General features: G+C 36.9%; 1 protein-coding gene across 10 annotated transcripts in view; it reads right to left on the reverse strand.

Annotated features, from left to right (window-relative positions):
* The window catches only part of CYLD (CYLD lysine 63 deubiquitinase), a 72,417-nt gene that overhangs the window by 22,740 nt on the left and 23,048 nt on the right, over positions 1–26,629 (reverse strand). For 6 of the 10 annotated variants that reach the window (XM_072750249.1, XM_072750257.1, XM_026011737.2 and 3 more), the window contains 2 exons: positions 7,704–7,802; positions 6,006–6,122 (listed from right to left, as the gene is read on the reverse strand). The exons of the other annotated variants lie outside the window; for them this stretch is intronic. In XM_072750249.1, coding sequence (XP_072606350.1) covers positions 6,006–6,122; positions 7,704–7,802 — 216 coding nt within the window. The remainder of the gene's footprint in view (positions 1–6,005; positions 6,123–7,703; positions 7,803–26,629) is intronic. 10 annotated transcript variants of the gene reach the window in all.

Consider the following 26,629-nt stretch of genomic DNA (forward strand, 5'->3'; position numbering starts at 1 on the left):
AGATGCCAGGCAGGCACTGCAGATCAGTGGGGAAAGAATGAACTTTTCAATAAATAATATTGAGATAATCAGTTATCAGTACTTCAAAAAAAATTAAATTGGACTTGTACTGCATGCTCCATACAAAAATCACTTTCAGGTGGCTTAAAGACAAATGTGAAAGGTAAAACCATAAACTTCTGGAAGACAATATAGAAGAATGTTCTTTATGATTTTAGGGCAGAGAGAAATTTCTTGAACATAAGTATATAAGCCGTAAAGGAAAAGATATCGAATATGACCACATTAAAATGGAGCTACTTATTCATTAAAAGGCACCTTCAGCAAGAGTGAAAACATGAACTGAACAAATAGCAAACACTTATATATATCTGACAAAGGATTAAAATTGGACAAAAGGTTATAAATCAATACAAAAAAGATGAAAAAAAAAACTAGGAAAGATGAATAAAGGGCTTGAAAAGGCAACTCAGAAGAAGATACCCAAATAATCAACACATCAGTGAAAAGATTCTTGCCCTCACAAGTGGATAAAAGAAGTCAAAAGCAACGTGAGATACCATTTCAAAAGTTCAAGGTTTTAGAACATTAAATAATGGTGAGGATGAAGAGCAAATGATACCCTCACACAATGTTGATGGGAGTATAAACTGGAACAACTACTCTGGGAACGTGTAGCATGATTCAGTAAAGGAAAGATGTCCATATGACATGACCCAGTAAATGCATTCCTAGGTATACAGCCTAGACACGTAAGAATGTTAATAGCAGGGCTGTTAATAATGGCAGGAAAATAAGAATTCAAATGTCCATCGGTGGTTGATTAGAGAGGTATATTATGGTATATTTAGACAGTAATGGAATGAAACAGAATGGAACACTATAGAGCAATGAAAACAAATAAATTATAATCTATTATTAGTGTGTTGAATCTCTAGAACATAACACTGAGGGGATATCACAAAATACATAGAATCTGATTCTTTTATATGAAGCTCAGAAACATGCACAACTAACAGTATACTGTTTAAATAAACAAACTCAAAAGACTATCATGAAAACCAAGAGAATGATGAACAGTAAATTAAAGGTGACAGAAGCTCAGAGGAGAGCATGAAGGAAAGGGTTCTAGGAAGCAGCACCAAGGGAATTTCAAAGGTAATAATAATGATTTTTTCTTCAAGTGAGTCGTGACTATACGGGTGTTTGCTGTGCTTTGTACCTTATTGTTCTATATACTTCATCCATTTAAAATTCTTTGGAAGTGATATTTAATATAGGGATTTTAAGTTATTCTTTTCTTTCTGAAACACTCAACTCCTCAAGCCCAAAACCCAAATCTGTAAAGCATTCGGTTCTATCTCCAAAACATATTTCAAATCCATCCTCTCTTCTTCACCTCTATTATCTCCCTAATTCAAGCCACCATTGTCTTTCACCCTATAACCAGTGTCTCTCCTGGTCTGTCCCCCCTTGTCCCTCTCCAAACTAATCACCATACAACTCTGAGAGATCTTTTTAAAATTAAAGATTTTACATGATCTTATATCACTCCCCTATTTAAAAACTTCCAATGGTTTCCCAGAGTTTTTATGATAAATACTACATTTCTCACTGATATCAACAAAGTCCTAGATGACCTAGCTCCCACCTACCGATCCAAATTCATTTCCACACCTATTTTCCTTGCTCACCATGCTGTAGCCACTCTGGCCTACTTTCCTTTCCTCAAATACTCTTTCTTGCCTCAGGTCTTTGCTTTTCCTCTCTCCTCTGCCTTGAATGCTCTTCCTACTTCTTTCCCCGACAGGTTCATTCACATCATCCAGATCTCAACCCAAATACCCTTCCCTCAAAGGGACTTCTCCAAAACACTATGGTAGCTGGCTCCCCACCGGTTGCTTCATTTCCTTCACTGCATGTATCACAATCAATTATTACCTTGTCTATCTATATATTTACTATCTGTCATACCAACCAGAACATAAGCAAGAGGAGGAATTCGGTAGGCTTTTTCATGTTTTTTCATGAGGCTTCACGGGTGAATCTGCAGCACTTGGTATAGCCACTAACACAAGAAAATACTCAAGGTTTAAGAAAAAAAGTGAATACGTGAATCAAATGTCGTAGGGAAAAAAAAGCTTTTTAAATATATCAATGAGGGGATCCCTAGGTGGCGCAGTGGTTTAGCGCCTGCCTTTGGCCCAGGGCGCGATCCTGGATACCCGGGATCGAATCCCACGTCGGGCTCCCCGTGCATGGAGCCTGCTTCTCCCTCTGCCTGTATCTCTGCCTCTCTCTCTCTCTCTCTCTCTCTCTCTCTCTGTGACTATCATAAATAAATAAAAATAAAAAATAAAAAAAATATATCAATGAAATTAGTTATAGAAAAGAAATGTTCTTTCACACTGAAATTTAATTTAATTTAAAGATGAAGGCCTACTCCATATAGATCTCATGACTTTATAGATCTCATTTAGGACCCACATACTTATAAACACTTAGTATACAACATCAGACTAGAATCAAGACCTTAAAAATATTCTACTACTACAGAAACTGTATGAAAGTAAAGTTATTGCCTAAACTTGAAGAATTAATGTCACCTAGATTATGACAAACCCTCGGTATTACTAGTTTCCTTTCCTTAGAAAGAAAGCAGTTCATAGGAAAAGGATTCACAAAGCTACCAGTAACAACAGGGGGACAGAGTGGGGCTGCCCCACAGCCACTGTGGATGGTTGCCTGCCAAGATACTTGAGAGAGCTGGTAACTGCTAACATATGGGCCAAATCTTTTTTTTTTTTAATTTATTTATTTATGATAGTCACAGAGAGAGAAAGAGAGAGAGAGAGAGAGGCAGAGACACAGGCAGAGGGAGAAGTAGGCTCCATGCACCGGGAGCCCGATATGGGATTCAATCCCGGGTCTCCAGGATCGCACCCTGGGCCAAAGGCAGGCGCCAAACCGCTGCGCCACCCAGGGATCCCTATGGGCCAAATCTTAACACAACTAGTCTACTGGGAGACAGAATCTCCTGAAGAAGCACCATTTAAGGAAGCTTCCTGCTCTACGGCTAGGAAGAATTCTTGGGGATAAGGCCCTGTCTACCCTCACAACATCCTACCCAAGCAGAAACGAAGGTACAAGAAGACAAAATCAGAGATCTCACTCAAATCATTTCCCATGAGTATCTAAGCCCAAGTGATGAAACAGTAGACTTGGACATTGGTGTATGTATAATATACATTTGTGTGTATATAACCTAAATAATCCAGGCAATAGCTAAAAAGTCACTATAGAGTCCTACAGTTCCTGTAACTTCTTATTTAGATTTAATTTGCACACAATTACTAAATGTACTCCATGCCAAGCCCTGTGCGAAGCACTTGGAACTCCAGTCTGGCAGAGGAAACAGGCGACAAACAATTATGATGGCACCTCACCTAACCAAGGAGAGGCAGGAAAGGCTTCCAGGAGAAAATAATACCCAAGCTGAGATTGAACAGATGGATACAAGTAAGCCTAAGCACGGAGTGGGAGGAACAGGAAGAAGGACTTCCAGGCAAGAGGTACAACAGGCGCCAAGAAAAGAGAAAGTATGGCACGTTCCAAAATGGCCCCGCTCCAAGCATGGCTAGAGCAGGGATGCAGGACAAATGACAGAGACAAGTAGGAAGTCATGCCATAAAAGGGTCCAACAAGCTAAAGTAAGGAATATGGATTTTTATGTTCAAGGGCTAGGAGAAAATTAATAGACATAAAGCAAAGGAGAGACACAAGCAGATACATCTGCAGAAAAATCAACCAGAAAGTAATGTGAAGAGAAACACAGTGTAGTGATCAAAAGCGTCAGCTCTGGCGTCAAGCAGACTTGGGTTGAAACACTGGTACCACTACAACTAGCTGTGTGGCCTCGGGCAAGGTATCTAACCACTGTAACAAAAGAAAAAGCAAAAATATCTACCTCACAAAATTGGTATGAGGACAAAGTAATGCATACAAAGCATGTAACACCATGTCTAGTGTATACAGTAAGTCATCAAGAAACGTCAACTTCAGTGATGATGGTAGTGATGATAAGGATGATGGTGATGACAGTTATTCAGAATAAATTCAGAAGGAAAAAGGGTGAAGCAGATGAACCAGCTAAAAGGCCATTATATTAACTAGACAGCAATAACAGATCTGAACTAAGGCAGTGCTTACATAAATGAAGAATATGAGAAAGATTCTAGTGATTCTGAAGAGGAGAAGCTCCAGGAAACTTCGTGACAAGTGGATGTGACTAATGAGAGAGACAAGTCCAAGATGAAACCCAAACTTCCATTTTTGGCAACCAAACTCATGTCTCCATTTCCTCACTCCACAGAAGCATAACCAACCGAGGTCATTGATAGCTTCCTTTGGCTAAATCCAGCGGGTACCTGTATGGTCTTCCTCTTACTTCCCCTCCCAGGAGCATTCAATACTGCTGTCCACTAGCTCCTTGGCTTCTTGACCCAACAACCTGCTGGTTTTCCTCAGCTCCTTCCAGTGGCTTTTTCTCTGTCTCCTCTGTCTCCCAGCCACTAAATTCCTTGGGACTCAGTCTCATTCTCACACTCACCCCCACCACTCTCTATTCGGGCCATAGTATTCACAGGACTTTAATCACCAGATATGTGGGGGCAACATGCATATTTACTTCTCTAGCTCTTAACTCTTCTAAGCTCTGGACCTACATATCCAACTATCTACTTGACTCCAGATCAACTCTGGATATTTAAGAGGTCCCTGGAGCTCAACATTGTCAAAATCAAATTCATTACCTTCCTCTACAATTGCTGAAGTCTGCAAGCCAGAAAACCAGGAGTATCATCAATGCCTCTTTCTTTCTCAGCTCTCACTGTCAGCCTGAGTCTTATCAATTCACTTCCTAAAGATGTCCGGCACCATCCACTTCCCCCCATCCCTTCCCCAACAAGCCTCGCCCTAGCTGCTATAATCTATTTCTGAGCCCTGCAACAACCTTCAATGGTGCCCTCATACCATGGTCCCTGTTTCAAGCCACTGTCCCCCATGCAGCCAGAATGATTTTCAAAAGGCAAACTTGGTCATGTCACCCCTTGCTGAAAATCCTTCAGTGGCTTTCCATTCCCTTTAAATAGGGCACACCAGGCTCCACATGCCCTGGCCCTGTAAGCCTTTCTCATAAAATGTTATGCTTCTCTCTTTGTTCTAGCTACTCTGGATCTTTTTAGTCCTTGGCAAACACAGGTTCCATTTTTCCACAAGACCTTTACATATGCTATTCCCTCTGCCGAAAAGGTTCTTTGTCCCTTTTCACTGTGTTATTCTACGCTCCTCTGGAAAACTGAAACTGTGCTGCTTCCTCAGAGAAACATCCTTGAGCCCCTGTAAGTAAAATCCACCTTTAATACACTTTAATGGCATCATGTGACTTCACTGCACTCATCCTGATTGCAATTCTCTGTTCTGTCATGGTCTGATTAATGTTTGCTTTAATAACTTGATCGTAAATTCAGAATGGGCAAGGACCATGTCTATTTTTCACTCACCATCGTAACCCCTGTGCCTAGAAGACTGTCTGGCACATAGTAAGCACTCAATAAATATTTACTGAAGAGATGAACAAAGAAAATAAACAGAAGAAAAAGATGTTCCTAAACCAAGGAAAAGCAAAAAAGGAGTGTTTAAGGAGGTAAGAAAGACCCAGACAGGAAAGACTTTAAATGATTCAACTGATTTGAGAGATCTACCCTAAAGATCAGCTAAGAGAAGAAAACGAGCTACTAATACATTTTCTGAATGTTATCTTAATCTCACAGGCAGTGCAGTTCTAATTGTATACAATATTTTAGTTCAGCTACATTACTAAAAAAAATGGCATACTCATTTTGTTTCCAAAAATTAGATATTCTGGTGAAAAGCCCTTTTTCTTTTTTTTCCTGATGAGTTAAAGGGAGAGGATCATTATAAAGAACACTAAAATTATAGATTACCTTCATCAATGTACCATGTGTTTTTTGATTTGGATTGTGGTTGTGAGTCAACAGAAGATCCATTTAAAGTATAAAATAATTCAGATCTGTTTCTATTTCCAGGGTCTGAGGTAGATCCTATGAATCAAGAAAAGTTCCTTTTAAAAATAAAGTCAATATGGTGTGAAAGCTTTTCCCTAAGAGAAATTAACATGCATACAGTGTTAACAATTGCTTAAGAAAGCAACACATGTATAAAACACGATGTATTTTATTAGCGTTTTCAACCACTTTGGCAACGTCCAAAAAATAGATAACCATTTCGGCAATGTGAAAAAATTCTTCCACCCAAGAATCAATATAGGAAAGGAACAGGAAGAAGTTAAAAGTCTGTTAAAAAGAAAAAGAAAAGTCTGCTGTTGTTTTTTTAAAAGACAAACAGCTTTTAAAAATTATTTCATCTATTATGACTTATTTCCAAATGTTCAACATCAGCATTCCCCAATTTCATGTGATGAACCTGTTGGCTCCCAAATTTAACCTGTTATTTTAAAATAGTTCCTTTCAGAAGAGGGTAATCTTCAAATGTTGTATGCATAAATCAGTGCACAAATTAAGTTTAAAAAATTTAAAGAGTTTGGAATTCTTGGTCATCAAATTTCTTGCTTCGTTTCATGTCTTTTAAAACATGAAGCAATATTATTTTTTTTACGTTAGACTTATTACAGTAAGAAAGAGTTAGTGTAGCCCTGTCACAGACATTTCTAGACCTTACCCTGCCTCAGTACTTAAGAAGACACAATGTAGGTGAGAACAGGGGGTTTCTAGAACCCATACAAAATCTGATTTATTTTTCCAATTTAAAATAGATAGTTCTATATTTTATGCTTATAACTAGGATCTGCTACAACACAAGTAATGTACATGTCTTCAGAAAATCTGTAAGCTATTTATATTTAAGTGAGAATAACAAGTGTGAGCTACCCTATCTAGATCCATAAGTTAACATAAAACATAACTTTTACTTGTGTATCCTATTTAATCCTAAATATCCCAGGGTCCAGTGTCACATAAACTACTTCTTAAAATACAATTTTCTTTAAAACGAGCCAAAGTAGTTTTGTTCACCAGATAACTGAGGAAAAAATATCCTGCTCTTAACCCACATCTGAGTTAACAAACATTCTTACAGCTTTTTAAATGAGCTGTTTAGCTTGTATAACTACCATCCGTTAAAACTATGAAATATGTAGAAGCTAAAGAAAAAAAGCTAAGAACTCCACATGCATTGTGAGGGAGTTTCTGGAAGAGAGAGAGAATTTTTTGCTTAGCAGTTTGGAATTTATCTTGTGCCATATTTTGCTAGCAAAATCCACATAATTACTCTCTATATACTTAACCCTCTATAGCATTATCCAGATACAATTCTTTTGCACAATTGCAACTCTAAACTTTACATACAAATGTTGCAATTCGGGGGGAGGGGGTCCAAAAACCAGCTGATACAAACCAACAAAAGACACAGGTCCTTACAGAAAACTTTTCATCAACTGCAAACGGTTGGGAACTCTTTGACTTAAGTCAGAGCACCTATAAAGAATTTTAAGTAAAATACTAGAACTGTATGGAAGAAGAGAGCCTACATCTACATTAAGGAGTAAAGCCTTTCAACCTTCTTTCAGTGCTATGGCAAATCTCATATCATATACTGACCCATACCTGTGGCCTTTGGTTTATTATGACTGGAGGAACCTTTGTCCCCAACACCTCTTGACATAAAGGCAAGTTTGGGAGGCCTCCTTTCCTGTGTCACGCTATCTGAAACAGTAAACATATTTTTTAAGGATAAAAGCAAATTCTTATAGAAGAGAAACAAGTGAGCAAACAAGGACAACAACCAAAAAAAACCTCTTTCCTACAAAAAAGCAGCATTTTCATAGTAGATTTATGAATTTTTAAAGGTCAACACAAGGATTGAGAGTATACCAGAAAAAAAAAAATCAATGCTGTACTTTAAAATGTAATTTCTACAAGAAAATACAACCCGAATACAATTCAGCTAAGTATTTTAACTTCTTGAAAATTTAATCACTTTTAGTCAGCATTATTTGATGTGTTAAAACACTACAGAGAATACTCTACTCAGCCTTTTGCAAGAGTTTCCCAATTGGTATCCCGAGAACACCCAGGGGGTTATAAGTGTTCTACACTCATATTTCCAGAAGATGCTGAGATAGACAAAGGTACACAAATTTCTTTACTGCATAATACCAGATCCTTTAATATGCTAATGTGCATTATGAACCTCTCAAAGAGGGATATAGTAAACTTATTTTATAATATTTTTTGTCCCACTCTTCTAAGCATCTCAGATTAATGTATTTCATGGAACACAGTCTGGAAAAAAATCTATTTAGAAATATGTAGCAGTTTTTAAAAATCATGTAAGTTAAGAATAACACTGACGAGTATACAAATGTACACATATAAACAGGAAAAATGCAGAGAACTATGCATAGATTAATGAAGGAGTAATATTTCTGAAGAAAACACTCAAATCTTCTTTTTGGAATACAGGTATAATAAATTTGGCAGAGTTGTTTTTAAGATACAGACCACTCTCAACCTTAAAGGCCAGCAATTTTTATAAGATATTCACAAATACTGATCAAGCAAATGTGGAAAGTCAATCTGGAATGTTTTTCCCCTGGAAATTTTAACAACACATCTATAAAGTCCAACATGACACTCAGAAATCATACCTGATAAAGCTGTGTATCAGCAAAAACGATAGCACCCACAGTGGATTTTTGAGAACAGAAGGAAAAAAATAGGAAAATTTTTACATTTTAAACACAAGGAAAAGGCTACTTTTTTAGAAAAAGGAAATAATACTGAATTAATTATATATAAATCATGCTTGGTAATGTATATAAATCACAGTTGGAGGGGAAAAAGATGGCAGTGTTATATTATATCTTAAATGTGTCAGAATATGATCAAATGAAAAATTATTTTAATTAAAAAATTACACTAAGTAACCATGATTGCAACCAAGTGATATAATAGTTAAGCTATTTACTAATACTTTAATGATGTTGCTATTCAAGTGTCTCCAGGTATAGATGACAGCTATTGTGGAAGGTAAAATTTTTTAGTCACTGGCAAAAGTTCTCAAATGATAGCATATAAATTCACTAAAGAAAACCAATCCCACTATTAACTGTAACTAGCTACATGTAAGTCCATGTTAAAAAGATATGCACATGCATACTATAGCCTACATATGCGATGCAGTTAGTGGTGATTATAACAAAGGCAGCAAATGGTCTTAACTGAGGCAGCCTAGCAGTACCAGGGGGCCACATGGATAAGCCTCTGGTGACCATTCTGCTGGTGATTAGGGGAGGGCTCCAAAGACTGAGAATGCAGAGAGCAGTGGAGTTGTAAACAGTGGTTATCCTCTGCCAAAGACTTTGAGGGAATGTCAAATGCTAATTTTGCGGAATAGATATTCCTACAGAATTCTATGCAGATGATGGGTCACATGCCACATTTAACTTGCCCTCCAGCAAGGACATATCCATTTTGTTTCTTTGTCACTATGTTCAAGATCTAAAACCAAAGCCTTCTACCTTAAATGAATTTTAAAAGATCACCACACCACAAGAAAAGGTTAAGTATGGGAAAGTATAAGTGCTGCCAAAGTGAGAACGGGATGGAATAGTAAACAATTAATACATCCAGCAGATAATTCTGTGAGATTAAAACAATTCTGCTTAAGAGATATTAAGAGATGGCATGTACAAAAATGTGCACAGCAGCCTTATTCAGAATAACCAAAAGCTGAAGTAATCCATTCTACAGCAAAATAAACAAACTGTAATCTGTTCATACAGAATACTACATAGTAATAAGAAAAGAGCAAATGCTGATATACACAACATGGACACTGGCTTGAGTAAAAGAAACCAGATGAAGAGTATCTATTACATATACAGAGCAGAACTACATTCAAAATGATGAAAGTATATACATATCCCCACAATAGCCAAGATCTGGAAGCAGCCTAAGTGTCTACCAGTGAATGAATGGATAAAGATATGATACACACACACTCACACACACACAGGATTACTCATCATTAAGAAAAAGAAGGAAATCTTGCCACATGCAACAACATGAATAGACCTAGAAGGTACTATGCTAAGTTAAATACGTCAGATAGAGAAAGACGAATACTGTATGATTTCACTTATACATAGAACCTAAAAAAAACAAGAAATAGACTCCTAGATACAGAGAACAAACTAGCAGTGGCCAAGGGTAGGGGGTGGTAGGTAGACAAAATAGGTAAAAGGGATAAAGAAGTACAAATTTCCACATGTTAAAAAAAAAAAACTGCAGAGATGTAATGTACAGCATAGAGAATATAGTGAATAATATTAAAATAAATTTGGTGACAGATGGTAACTAGACCTATCATGGCAATCTTTTTTTTTTTTTTGGTAATGTATAAAAAAATCTGAATCACTATCTTATACAACTAAAACTAATATAATATTCTATACCAATTATAATTCAATAAAAATTTATAAAAACAGCAGCTCATTCATCATTCTTGTTAATTTAATAGAAAAACAAAAATATCTTGGAGAATCTTAGGTTGAAAATCATAACAATAAACTAGTGAACAATAACAATTAAACCACAAGAAATGTCTGTGAATTTGAATGAACCATTAAATTAAGAAAAATCACTTAACTGATGTACTGCTTAACATCATCAGCCCCAAAAGCTAATTTAGACCCAAATGAGAGTTTAATATCCACAAAGAAAGCTACTAGAGAAAATATAAGTATACTTGGAGAAACTGAAGTATTATAAAAACAGACATCAAACATACTGTACATAGCAACTACACAAAGATCTCAATGAGGGACGACTACTGATCAAAATAAATGTTTTCCTTATATATTAGATCATTTGAAATGAAAATTTGTTGGAAAAACATAGAAGGTCCCTCAGATGACATCAGGGTTGTATACTTATATCTAGTGCCTTCTTTTGGGCTCTATCTCATAGGAGCAGAAGTCCTGTCCATATAAACAACATTCAAGGTGATTCAGACTAGCAATCTCTGTGGAAGGCCACTTAGCATTACGTATCAGAATGTAAAATACACATACCCTTTGACCGGCAACTCTATTACCAGGAAGTTACCTTTTTACAAATATCTTATGATATTTTGTATGAATACGAGCAAAATATATCCCACTTAAATAACTGGATGAGTACAGATGGCATGGTGTTGAGAGAGAGAAACAACCCATGCAAGGACAGAATTAGCATCCAAAATGATCTTAAAATGCTGAAAGACTAGATAGCTCTGATGATATAAGTTTAACAGGGACAAATGCAAAGTCTTGCTGATGCCCTCCAAAACAACCATACAAGCACAGAATCAGAAGCAGAAGTACGCATGAACAAAACTGGAAATTTAAGTCAAGAGTAAGCTCAGTATTTGCTAATTCATTGATTTAAAGATGCATCCATTCATCCATAATACAAGAAAGGCATTACTATGGTCTCTGGCAATATAATTCAGACTGTGAAAGGGCTGTCCCCCAAATTTTTTGGTCAATTTTTTTGTCATTGGCAACCATTAGCCCACACATGGTTTACACTATTCCACTTCCCTTAAGATGCCCAAGTGTAAAAAAAACATCTTCAACAAACTAGGTCTCATTCAGAGTATCTGGAAATCATGCCACAGGAAAACAGCTAAAATGACACTTTTTAGGATGGAGAACAGAAAATGAACATTACAAAGACACTCAACTCTTAATATTTAAGGGTTGTTATAAGAAAGAGGAACTAGCTGGATTTGTCCTATTTTGATCACTGGCACAGAACTACAATCAATGCATGAAGTTATAGGAAAGTAGATCTAAGCACACATCATATGAGGAGTGACTTTTTCACAATCAGATCTGTCTAAAATGAAATAATCTGATTTCCTTCAGATGACAGTCACTATCAAATGAATACACAGCTCTCTAAGAAGATACGTAAAATAAGACAGGAAGCTATCTTTTAGCTATACTGGGACACCTGCAAACTGATATATATATATATGAAGTTATTCACTGAAGCACTGTTTGTAACAGCAAAAGTTGAAAACAACTGAAATGCCCATCAGTAGGAGACTGGTTAAAAAAAAGTAGGGAACATTAATAAAATGAAATACAATGTATAATTTAAACAAAAGATTAAGTCTGCAATTCGTATACTAATGTAAAATGCTACCTATGATCTATGATTGTTAACTTACAACAGGTGCAACTTCCACTTCTGGAAAGATAAGTAGACATACCTTTTTCTACTCCTCCTGATAAGTACAACTAAAAATTCTGGACATAACATACAAAACAAAACTTAGAAGACTGAAAGGTGGAGAGAAGCAGACCAGGTGTGGAGCTCCAGACCTAAGGAACAACATGGTGGAGAATTCCCTGGATTTTCTTCTTGCCTCATATATCCCTCTTAGAGCCTGAAGAAGCCACCAAACTGGAAACACCAATGGATAGACAAAAGAAAGCCCCAACAAGTCAGCTCTCTCTAGTCAAAGGATGAGAAAGAGGAAACCTAGTAAGACAGAAAAATATTAGATAATAATCACTCATCACTAGCCAAACACCATAGAGAAAAACAGTGGCCCCACCCACTCCAACAAAGGCCAACTAGGGAGCCTTCCACTCATTGAGGGTATTACAAAGTGCTCCAACACACCAGTTGCATGATGTCAGAGGAAGCCAAATCTGGAGCCACCACCTGATAACCAAGCTCTCCCACCCCTATGGTGTCAGTGGAGACCACATGGAGAGCCTAGATTTCCATCTCTGTCTACCTACTGGGGTAGTTCCAGAGGAGGTCTAGTGAAGAGTCATAACTTTCACCATAGCCCAGTAGTGATGAGGCCACTCTCACCCCAGATGTCACTGTAGACCGTGCAGAAAGCCACAATGCAATCCTCTACCCAGCAGGAATGAGGAGCTTCCATCCCATGTATCAACAGAGGCCAAGAAAGGAACAAAGTTCTGCCTCCTCCTGGTAATAATGAGGTGGCATGTACCTCCCGCTTCCCTGGCCAGAGCAATGTCAAAGAAAGCTGGCTAAAAGCTAGTAAGACCTAGGGTCTCAAAACATAATACCCAACTGTCCAGGTTTCAAACAAAAGTCACTCATTATACTAACAACCAGGAAAATCTCACGAAGAATTTTAAAATAAATGCCAACACTGAGATGACATGATAGAGAGGTTAGAATTATCTGGCAAAGATTTTAAACAGCCATGTAAAAATGCTGGACAAGCAATTACAAACACACTTGGGAAAAAAATGATAGAACAGAAACCTCATCAAAGAAATAGAAAGTCTCAGCAAAGAAACGGAATATATAAAGAAGAGTGAAATGGAAATCTTAGAACTGAAAAAAAACAACCACTCAAATACAAAGCTCAGTGGATGGGCTCAATAGCAAAATGGAGGAAACACAGGAAATCATGAGTGAACCTGAAGATAAAACAATACAAATTATCCAATAGGAAGACCTCAGAGAAAATAAACTTTAAAAAAAGATAGAAAGAAAGAAACAGAAAAAGAAGAGAGACTCAAGGGACTTGTGGGACTTCACAAAAGATCTAACATTTAGTTCATCAGAATCCTAAAAGGAAAGGAGAAAGAGGGGGCAGGCCTGGAAAAAGTACTCAAAAGAAAGAAAGGCTGAAACTCACCAAATGTGGCAAGAGACATCAATTTACCAACCCAAGAAGCTGAGCAAACATCAAACAGGATAAACCCAAAGCAATTCTATGCCAAGAGACATCATAATTAAACTTTAGAAAGCTTAAAGGCAAAGAGAAACTGAAAGAGACCAGGAAAAAAAAAGAAAAGTATGGGGGTGGAAAAAGCAATTCAAATGAGAGCAGATTCTCATCAGAAATCAGAGAGGCCCAAAGGAAGTAGCACAGTATTTTTCAGGTGCTGAGAGAAAAGAACTCTTGACCCAGAACCTTATAATCAGTGAAAATATCCTTCAGGATTGAAGAGGAAAGCAGGACATTCTCAGTTGAGGGGCAACTAAGATACTTTGTCACCAGCAGATCTAAAGAAAGTTCTCAAAAGAAAAAAATTATCAAAAAATAGGCCCAATACAAATATACCCAATTGATTTTTGACAAAGGTACAAAAGCAATTCAATGGAAGAAAGAGGTCTTTATCAACAAATGGTGGTGGGACAATTAGACAGACAGACAGACAGAAAAGAAAGAAAGGAAAGAAAGGAAAGGAAAGGGAAAAGAAAGAAAAAAGAAAAAGAAAAAGAAAAGAAAAGAAAAAGGAAAGAAAGAAGAAAGAAAGAAAGAAAGAAAGAAAGAAAGAAAGAAGAAAGAAAAAGAAAGAAAGAAAGAAAGAAAGAAAGAAAGAAGAAAGAAAGAAAGAAAGAAAGAAAGAAAGAAAGAAAGAAAGAAAGAAAGAAAGAAGAAAGAAAGAAAGAAAGAAAGAAAGAAAGAAAGAAAGAAAGAAAGAAAACAAACACCTGGGTGGCTCAGTGGTTGAGCATCTACCTTTGGCTCAGCTCATGATCCCGGGGTCCTGGGATCAAGTCCTGCATCAGGCTCCACACAGGGAGCCTGCTTCTCCCTCTGCCTATGTCTCTGCCTCTCTGTCTGTCATGAATAAATAAATAAAATCTTTAAAATAAAAAAGAACTTAAATGGACTTAAACACAAAATGAAAAACTATAAAACTTTTAAAAAATGAAAAGAAAAAACAAGAATGTGAAGAAGTCAGAATTCTCATATATTGCTGGTGGGAACAAATGTGTAGCCACTTTGGAAAACAGTCTGGCAGTTCTACAAATGATTAAATATACAGTTACCAAATGACCTAGAAATTCCATTCCTAGGCATAGACCCAAGAGAACTGAAAAGGGTGTCCACACGAAAACTTATAATATGAATGTCCACAGCAGCATTTTTGTAAACAGTCAAAAATTAGAACTACAAATGGCCATCAACTGATGAATGAGTAAATAAAATACAGTTGACCCTTGAATACCAGGAGGGTTTGGGGCACTGACTCCCCCAGCTGAAAATCTGCATAGAACTTCTGACTCCCCCAAAACTTAACTACTAATAGCCTACTGATGACTGGAAGCCAATAACATAGTCAATGGTTTTTTTTGTGTTTTTTTTTTGTGTTTTTTTTTTATTTATTATAGTCACAGAGAGAGAGAGAGAGAGGCAGAGACACAGGCAGAGGGAGAAGCAGGCTCCATGCACCGAGAGCCCGACGTGGGATTCGATCCCGGGTCTCCAGGATCGCGTCCCGGGCCGAAGGCAGGCGCCAAACTGCTGCGCCACCCAGGGATCCCTAACATAGTCAATGTTAACAACTTAATACACCTTTTGTATGTTATATGTATTATATACTGTATTGTTACAATGAAGTAAGGGAAAGGAAAATATTAGTAAGAAAATCATAAGGAAGGGAAAAACACATTTATACTACTGTACTACAAAAAAAAAAATCCATGGACCCATGCAGTTCAAACCCATGTTGTTCAAGGGTCAATTAGGTACTATGCCTATATAATGGAATATTGTGCACCCATAAGGACTCAAATACTGACTCTTTCTATGGCATGGGTGAACCTTGAAAAGATTATGCTTAAGTGAAAGGAGCCCCCCTTAAAAAGGCCATATTTTTTAAGGCCATATTTTTTTCCATTCATATGAAATGTCCATAAAGCAGCATATAGTCCGTATGTCCAGAGGCAAATCATAGTGACATAGAGAAGATCAGTGTTTGCTAGGCCCTGAGAGAAGTGACTGCTTAATGAGTAGAGAGTTTCCATTTGGCGTGATAAAAACGTTCTGCAACTAGATAGTGGTGATAATCGCACAACACTGTGAATGTTTTTAACGTCACTGAATTGTACATTTTAAATGGGTAAATAATCTTCTGTGTGAATTATATTTTGATTTTTTAAAACTTAGGAGAAAGTCTTCAATATCCAAAGCTAGGCAAAAATTGTTAGACCTAACACCAAAAGCATATTCCATTTTTTAAAAAATCGTACCTTCACCTTAATAGAAATCAAATATTTTGCTTTGTGAGAGGCCCTGTTAAGAGGATGAAAAGACAAGCCACACTCTGAGAGAAAATATTCACAAACCACAAATTCAAAAAAGGACTAGTATCCAGAATATATAAAGAATTCCCAACTCAAAGGTAAAAAAGCAACAATCCAAATAAAATACAGGCAAAAGAAACAGAGACATTTCAGTAAAGAAGATAGATGGCAAAAGGCACATGAAAGATAGATGTTCGACATCATGAACCATCAGAGAAATTCAAATTAAAACCACAATGAGGGAGGAGACCAGGGCAAGATGGTGAAAGAGTAGGGGTCCTACTCATCTGGTCCCACAAACTTACCTAGATAACTTTCAAAACATCCTGAACACCTATGAATTCGACCTGAGATGTAAAGAGAGAACCGCTGGAATGGTAAAGAAAGAAAAGTTTTCGCTTCTAACAAGGTCATGCATGGTTGATATTTTTGACTCAGATCACTCATACAGCCACTCTACACCAGACAAAATGACTAGAAGGAAGAATTCACCACAAAAGAAAGAACCAGAAGCAATACTCTCTGCCACAGAGTTACAGAATTTGGATTTAAATATAATGTCAGAAATTCAATTCAGAAGTACAATTATAAAGTTACTGGTGGCTCTGGCAAAAAGAGTAAAGGACTCTAGAGACTTCATTAGTACAGAATTGAGATCTAATTACTACAGAATTTTAATCTATTAAAAACAGATGAACTGAGCTGCAATCCAAACTGGATGCTCTAATTGCTAGGGTTAATGAGGTGGAAGAGAGAGTGAGTGACATAGAAGACAAGTTGATGGAAAGGAAGGAAGCTGAGGAAAAAAAAGAGAAAAACTAAGAGCTCATGAGGAAAGGCTTATTAGGGAAATAAATGATAGCTTGAGAAGGAATAATCTATGTCTAATTGGGATTCCAAAAGAGGCTGAGAGAGAGAGAGGACCACAAAGTATATTTGAACAAATCATAGCTGAGAATTTCTCTAATCTGGGGAAGGAAAGAGGCATTCAGATCCAAGAAAAGAGAGGACTCCCCCCAAAAAATCAATTAAAAAACATGCAACACCTCAAGATTTAATAGTGAAACTTGCAAATTTCAAAGATAAAGAGATCATCCTTAAAGAGGCAAGAGACAAGAGATTCTTAACTTATATGGGGAGAAATATCAAATTAACAGCAGACCTCTCTACAGAGACCTGGCAGGCCAGAAAGGGCTGGCATGATATATTCAAGGTACTAAATGAGAAAAACATGCAGACAACAATATTTTATCCAGCAAGGCTGTCAATCAGAATAGAAGAGATATAGAGCTTCCAAGATAGGCAGAAATTGGAAGAATATGTGACCACCAAACTGGCTCTGCAAGAAATATTAAGAGGGACCCTATAAAAGAAAGAGGAAGTCCAAAGAAACAATATACAAAAATAGGAACTGAAAAGGTAATACGATGACACTAAATTCATATCTTTCAATAGTTACTCTGAATGTGAATGGGCTAAATGATCCCATCAAAAGACACAGGGTATCAGACTGGATAAAAAAGCAAGACCCGTCTATAAGCAGTATACAAGAGACTGATTTTAGACCTCAGAACACCTCCAGACTAAAAATGACGGGGTGGAGAACCATTTACCATTCAAATGGTCCTCAAAAGAAAGTTGGGGTAGCAATCCTCATCAAATAAATTAGAGTTTATACCAAAGACTGTAGTAAGAGATGAAGAGGGACACTCTATCATACTTATATCCCACTATATCACACTATATCCAACAAGAAGACCTAACAATCATGAATATTTATGCCCCTAATGTGGGAAGCCCCAAGTATATCAATTAATAACCAAAGTAAAGAGATACTTAGATAATAATGCACTAATAGTAGGAGACTTCAACATGGCACTTTCAGCAAATGACAGATATTCTAAGCAGAACATCACCAAAGAAACAAGGCCTTGGATGATACACTGGACCAAATAGATTTCACAGATACATACAGAAAATTCCATCTGAATGTAAATGAATACACTTTCTTAAGTGCACATAGAACTTTCTCTAGAATAGACCATATACTGGGTCACAAATCAGGTCTCAATCAATATGAAAAGATTGGGATTGTCCCCTAAATATTTTCAGACCAGAATGCTTTGAAACCAGAATTCAATCACAAGAAGAAATTTGGAAGAAATTCAAACACCATGGAGGTTAAAGAGCATCCTACTAAAAAATGAATGGGTCAACCAGGAAATTAGAGAAGAATTAAAATGATTCATGGATACTAATAAAAATGAAAATACAACCATTCAAAATCTTTGGGATACAGCAAAAGCGGTCCTAAGAGGGAAATACAATGCAATACAAGCATCCCTCAAAAAATTGGAAAAAACTAAAATACAGAAGCTAATCTCTCGCTTAAAGAAATTGGAGAAAGAAAAGCAAATAAAGTCTACATCAAGCAGAAGAGAGATTAATAAAGATTAAAGCAGAACTCAATGAAATACAGACCAGAAGAACATGGAACAGATCAACAAAACCAGGAGCTGGTTCTTTGAAAGAAATAATAATATAGGTAAACCCCTAGCCAGCCTTATTAAAAAGAAAGTAGAAAAGACTCAAATTAATAAAATCATGAGTGAAAAAGGAGAGATCACAACCAATACCAAGGAAATACAAATGATTTTAAAAATGTATTATGAGCAGCTATACACCAACAAATTAGGCAATCTAGAAAAAATGGATGCATTTCTGGAAACCCACAAATTACCAAGACTGGAATAGGAAGAAACAGAAGATCTGAACAGGCCGATAACCAGGGAGGAAATTGAAGCAGTCATCAAAAGCCACCCAACACACAAAAGTCCAGGGCCAGAAGGCTTCCCAGGGGAATTCTACCAAATGTTTAAAGAAGAAATAATATCTATTCTACTAAAGCTGTTTCAAAGGATAGAAGGGGATGGAATACTTCCAAACCCATTTTATTTTATTTATTTATTTATTTATTTATTTATTTATTTATTTATTCATGAGAGACCGAAAGAGAAAGAGAGAGAGAGAGAAAGAGGGAGAGGGAGAGGGAGAGAGAGAGAGAGAGGCAGAGACACAGGCAGAGGGAGAAGCAGGCTCCATGCAGGGAGCCCGATGTGGGACTTGATCCCGGGTCTCCAGGATCACAACGTGAGCTGAAGGTGGCACTAAACTGCTGAGCCACCCGGGCTGCCCCAAATCCATTTTATGAGGCCAGCATTACCTTGATTCCAAAATCAGACAAAGACCCCAACAAAAAGGAGAATTATAGACCAATATCCTTGATGAACATGTACACAAAAATTCTCACCAAGATACTAGCCAGTAGGATCCAACAATACATTAAGAGGATTATTCACCATGACCAAGTGGGATTTATCCCCAGGATGCAAGATTGGTTCAACACTTGTAAAACAATCAATGTGACATCAATAAGAGAAAAAACTAGAAACATATGATCCTCTTGTTAGATGCAGAGAAAGCATTTGACAAAATACAGCATCCATTTCTGATTAAAACTCTTCAAAGTGTAGGGATAGAGGGAACATTCCTCAATATCTTAAAAGCCATTTATGAAAAGCTCACAGCGAATACCATTCTCAATGGGGAAAAACTGAGAGCCTTTCCCTTAAGATCAAGAACATGACAGGGATGTCTACTCTCACCACTGCTATTCAAAATAATACTAGAAGTCCTAGTATCAGCAATCAGACAACAAAAAGAAATAAAAGGCATTCAAATTGGCAAAGAAGAAGTCAAACTCTCCCTTTTCACCAATGACATGATACTGTATATAGAAAACCCAAAGACTCTACGTAGCCCAAGATTGCTACAACTCATTCAGCAATTGGGCAATGTGGCAGGATACAAAATTAATGCACAGAAATCAGTGGCATTTTTATACACTAACAATGAGACCGAAGAAAGAGAAATTAAGGAATCAATCCTATTTACAATTGCACCCAAAAGCATAAGATATCTAGGAATAAACCTAACCAAAGAGGTAAAGGATCAACTACAGAACAGTTCTGAAAGAAGCTGAGGAAGACACAAAGAGATGGAAAAACATTCCATGCTCATGGTTTGGAAGAATAAATATTATGAAAATGTCTATGCTACCCAGGGCAATTTAGACGTTCAATGCAATCCCTATCAAAATACCATGGACTTTCTTCACAGAGTTGGAACAAATAATCTTAAGATTTGTAAGGAATCAGAAAAGATCCCAAATAGCCAGAGGAATATTTAAAAAGAAAACTAATGCCGAGGGCATCACAATATCAGATTTCAAGCTGTGTTACAAAGCTGTGATCAAGACAGTATGGTACTGGCACAAAAACAGACACATAGATCAATGGAACAGAATAGAGGATTCAGAAATGGGCCCTCAACTCTATGCTCAACTAATATTTGACAAAGCAGGAAAGACTATCCACTTGAAAAAAGAACAGTCTCTTCAATAAATGGTGTTGGGAAAATTGGACAGCCACGTGCAGAAGAATGAAACTAGACCATTCTCTAACACCATATACAAAGATAAACTCAAAATGGATAAAAGATCTAAATGTGAGACAAGAATCCATCAAAATTCTAGAAGAGAACACAGGCAACAACCTTTTCAAACTTGGCCACATTAACTTCTTGCAAGATACATCTATGAAGGCAAGGGAAACAAAAGCAAAAACGAACTACTGGGACTTCATCAAGATAAAAAGCTTCTGCACAGCAAAAGAAAGAGTCAATAAAACTAAAAGACAACCTACAGAATGGGGGAAGATATTTGCAAATGACATATCAGATAAAGGGTTAGTATCCACAATCTATAAAGAACTTATCAAACTCAACACCCAAGAAACAAAAACGCCAATCATGATATAGGTAGATGACATGAATGTAAATTTCTCCAAAGAAGACATACATATGGCCAACAAGCACATGAGAAAATGCTCCACATCACCGGCCATCAGAGAAATACAAATCAAAACCACAATGAGATACCACCTCACACCAATGAGAATGGGGAAAATTAACAAGACAGGAAACCACAAATGTTGGAGAGGATGTGGAGAAAGGGGAACCTTCTTGCACTTTTGGTGAGAATGTAAACGGGTACACCCACTCTGGAAAACAGTGTGGAGGTTCTTCAGGGAGTTAAATATACAGCTACCCTACGACCCACCAATTGCACTACTGGGTATTTACCCCAAAGATACTGATGTAGTGAAACGCCAGGACACCTGGCATTCATAGCAGCAATGTTCCACAATAGCCAATGTTCATAGCAGCAATGTCCACAATAGCCAAACTGTGGAAGGAGCCTTGATGTCCTTCGACAGATGAGTGGATGGATAAAGAAGATGTGGCATATATATACAATGGAATATTACTCAGCCATCAGAAGAGATGAATATCCACCATTTGCTTCAATGTGGATGAAATTGGAGGGTATTATGTTGAGTGAAGTCAGTTAAAAAAAAAAGAATAAATAAATAAATAAATAAATAAATAAATAAATAAAATAAGCCAATTGAAGAAGGACCATATCATATGGTTTCACTCATATGTGGAATATAAGAAATAGTGAAAGGGATTATAAAAGAAAGGAGGGGAACTGAGTGGGAAAAATTAGAGGGAGACAAACCATGAGAGACTCCTAACTCTGGGAAATACACAATGGGTTGCAGAAAGGGGGGGATGGGATAACTGGCTGATGGGTACTAAGGAGGACACTTAATAGGATGAGCACTGGGTGTTAGACTTTATGTTGGCAAATTGAATTTAAATTTAAAAAATGTACAAAAAAAAAACCATAATGAGGTATTACTATACACATCTCAGGATGGCTAAAATAAAAAATAGTGACAACACTAAATGTTGGTGAAAATGTGGAAAACATGGACCACTCATCTATTGCTGGTATTAAGAAAAAATTGTATAGCCACTCTGGAAGACGGTTTGGTAGTTGTTTAAAAAAATGAAATATACAAATAGCATACAACTGACAATCATGAACCTGGACATTTACGCTAGAGAAATGAAGACTTAGGTTCACTTGCATCCACTGTACACAAATGTTTATAAGAGCATTTATGCAAAATAGTCCAAAACTGGAAACAAACCAGATGTCCTTTGATGGTAAATAATAAAACAAACAGCGGCACCTCCATTACATGGAAAATATTACTCAGCAGTAAGAAAGACTAAAACAGTGATACACACACATTGACAAATTTCCAGAGAACTACTCTGAGAAAAAAGCCAATCTTAAAAGGTTACATACTGTACAATTCCATCTACATAATATTCTTAAAATAACAGAATTACATAAATGGAAAATACATTAGTGGCTGCCAAAGGTTAAGGAGGGGGTTAAGGAGGGAAAGAGTATGGTGATAAAAGGGCAACACGAAAGATCCTTATGGTAACAGGAATGCTCTGCATCTTGGCATATCATCATCCTGGTTGTGATACTGTACTCTAGTTTTACAAAATGTTACCATTGGGGAAAACTGTGTAAAGGGTACACAGAATCTCTCTGTATTACTTCTCGCATGTGCATGCAAATCTATAATAATATAAATATTTTCTACCATATATGTGTTAAAGGGCTTATAATCAGAATTTATAAAGAATTCACAAGATTCAATCATATTTTTATTTCTTTTTAAGATTCAATAATTTTTAAAGCCTAGCAAAAGATGTGCAGTGATACTCTACCAAGAAAGATACATAAGATGACAAATAAGCACATGAAAAGATGTCATTGGGGAAATGCAAAATTAAACCATAATTAGATACAATTATCAGAACAGCTAAAATCTATACAGCTGACCATACACAGTGTTGGCAACTTATGTGGGAGAACTAGAATTCTACCAAGCTGCTACCGGGAATGTAAAATAGCACAACCACTCTGGAAAGGCAGTTTGACAGGTTTGGTGGTTTTTTCGTTTTTGTTTTTATCCAAATTAAACAATTACCTACAATAGTACCAGCCATTCTACATCTAGGTATTTACCCAAAAGAAATGAAGGCCTATGTCCATACCAAGACCTCACATGAATTTTCACAGCATTATTCCTAATAGCCAAAAACTAGGAACAATCCAGATGTCCATCAACAAGTGAACAGATAAATCAACTGGTATATCCATATGTTTAAAGGGAAAAACATACAGTGTCTTTTCCTTTACTCTCATATGACACTTTTGACACTTCTGGTCACCAAGCGTGTGGGGAGTTTTCCCACACCAACTGGGTGTCTTTAAAATTCAATTCTGACACTATCTGGAGTCAGAGGCAAATCCCATACCTTAAGGGCTCAGTCACAAAGACTGTCCTCACTGCAACACCAGTCACAAGTTCCAGGTTGTCTATAGTACTACTGACTGATCAACCACAAACCAGGGTTCCTAGGACTCCCTCCTTGGGTTACATAATTTGCTAAAATGGTTCATAGAACTAACGGCAATACTTACATTTACCATTTTATTAAAAGGGACATAATAAATTATACAGACTAAAAACCAGATAAAAAGGTTAAGGGTAGGACGCTTGGGTGGCTCAGTGGTTTAGCGCCTGCCTTTGGCCCAGGGCATGATCCTGGAGTCCCTGGATTGAGTCCCACGTCAGGCTCCCTGCAAGGAGCCTTCTTCTCCCTCTGCCTGTGTCTCTGCCTCTCTCTCTCTCTCTCTCTCTCTCTCTCTGTGTGTCTCTCATGAATAAATAAATAAAATATTTTTTAAAAAAAGAGAGAGATTTAGGGTAAGGCTGTGGGGAAAGAAGGGGCACAGAGCTTCCATGCCCTTTCCCAGAGCAAAACCCTCCTGGCTTCTCCATGTGGTTCAAGCATCCTGAAAGCTGTCCAAATCTTCTACTTTAGGGATTTCTATAGAGACCCCATCAAGCAGAAATGATCAATTATTGACTCCATTTCCAGCCTCTCACCCTTTTCCCCTCTCTAGAAGATGGGGACTGGAGCTGAAAGTTGAAGCTTCTAATCATAGCTTGGTCTTTCCAGTGACCAGCCCCCATCCAGGAGCCCACCAAGAATCACCTCATTAGAAAAGAAGACATTCCTATCACCCAGGACATTCTAAGGGATTTAGGAACTCTGTGTCAGGAATTTGGGTCAAAGACTAAACATTAGCCAGAACTGAGGATATATGTAAAATATATTTAATAGTTATATTAATATATATTAAATAATATATTAACTATATATTACATAGTAACATACATTAAATAATATACTTATAAAACATACATATAAAATTATAGACAATCAAGAATGAAATAGTTCTCAGGAATAAAAAAGACACATGGATGAGTCAAAATGAATTATAATGAGTGAAAGAAGTCAGACCAAAAAAAGAGTACAGCTTGAGTTACTGCACATCTATAAAATTCCAAAAAATGTGGACAAATGTATGCTAACATGAAGATGATCAGTGATTGCCTGGATATGCGGGGTGTGGGGGGTGGAGCAGGGCAGGCAGTGGAAGTGGGAGGAAATAATCACAAAGGGCATCCTTGTAGGTAATAGATATGCTATCTTGATTGAGGTGAATTTAAGAAACAAAACAAATAAGCAAAGGGAGAAAAATAGAGAGAAGCAAACCAGGAAACAGACTCTTTTTTAACTGAAGAGGTAGAGAACAAATTGAGGGTTACCAGAGGGGAGGTAGGTGGTGGGATGGGTAAAATAGGTGAAGAGGGTGGAAGAGGGCACTTGTAACAAGCACCAGGTGCTGTATGGAAATGCTGAATCACTAAATTGTACACCTGAAACTAATATTACACTGTTACCTGGAATTTAAATAAAAACTTAAAAAAAAAAGAAAGACATAGAAGAAAAGTAGGTAGTTGGGGGTCAGTGTTGGGAGGAGAAGATCTCACATACCCTTTGCAATTTCTGTGTAAATGTGCATGCACTGCATAATCTAAAAAGGAAAATTTGCATTACATTCCCAACCTCCAACACTAAAAAAAGAAGACACAGACTGGACTAGAAAAAGCAGAAATGTATAATTTCAGGGTGGCGCTAAACGATATGCTCCATCACAACAGCTTTAAGAACGTGAACACGTCAAATTAGCTATGTTAGAGTTGTTAACATTTGAAGCAGAAATGAAGAGGGAAAAACTTTAAAACAGATCGAAGACCCTTGCCTCTTTTAATCAAAGATATTCTTCCCACCATAACAAGTAACTGATGGAGATGAATTCTTTCCCAATCTCAGCAGCTGTTGAACTGCTTCAAAACAGTTTTAACTGCTGGGAATATTAATTTTGTCCTACAAATGAAGGTAATTGGGCAAGAAAAAGAAACTAAGGAACTAAAGGAGCCACTATGACTCTCTTGTCTCCCCAGAAAGGGATGTTAATGATGACATGAAATACAGATGAAGATTCACTCAAAGCAACTAATTTTCATGTAGACAACTTTACTTTTTAAGTCTATTTGTGAGCTTTATTTTGTTGGCAAAAAGTATAATTTGTGTATTACATTATAAAAGCTGGTATCATTCTTAATTATCTTCTATTCAAGGTTTATGAAACTAAGCTTTAAAAGGAAAAAATAAAGCATTATTTCCTTTCTTGTCACTGCTCTGAGAGCCAAGAATAATGACAATGAGAGCCACTGATCTAGAAGATCAAAGTGCCTGACAGGTGATTCCCAAGAGATTCGTGTAACTAATTTTTATTATTTTAATCCTACATTAGTATTTAAACAAAACAGAATTGTAAATGTTTTTGAAGATAAATACTATTAAAGAATTCCTTTGTCAGGTCATATATAATTCCATCATAGGAAAAATAGAAATGGTAGCTTTTCCTCTCATTTCTTTTTAAGTGCTACTGTAGAACCCAAGATCATTTACATTTCAAACCAGACTGAGACATGGGAAAAAACATACAGAAATACAGCTCTAGAGTTTGGCTGGGGGAGGGGGGGAGCGATAGGGAGGTATTTCAAGTCTTTATTCTACTGCAGCCTAAGAGAAACACAATCAATTATACAGAAGCCAACCTCATATTTCAGGTATCTTTTCCTTTCTAAAATTATAATACTAAACTAGTATTCTCTCTAGTCTCCCAATTTACTCAGTGTAATGAATTATATTCACTTGTAAAATGCAAAATTCAAAGAAATTCAATGAAGGTAGGTAAAAAAGGACGATTACACTAATAAGGTTTTGAGTTTTTCAAAAGCACCCTTTGGAAACTTTTTTTGTAGCCTTATTTTTTTTTTTTAATTCCAGTTAGTTAACATAAAGTGTAATATTGGCTTCATGTATAGAATTTAGTGATTTGCCACTTACATACAACACCCAGTGCTCATCAAAAGTGCCCTCCTTAGTCCCCACCACCCATCTAGCCCATCCTCCCCTGCCCACCTTCCCTCCAGCATCTCTCCGTTGGTTTGCTCTTTATAGTTAAGAGTCTG

Source organism: Vulpes vulpes, chromosome 2 (assembly GCF_048418805.1).
Source record: "Vulpes vulpes isolate BD-2025 chromosome 2, VulVul3, whole genome shotgun sequence".
Taxonomy (NCBI): Eukaryota; Metazoa; Chordata; class Mammalia; order Carnivora; family Canidae; genus Vulpes; species Vulpes vulpes.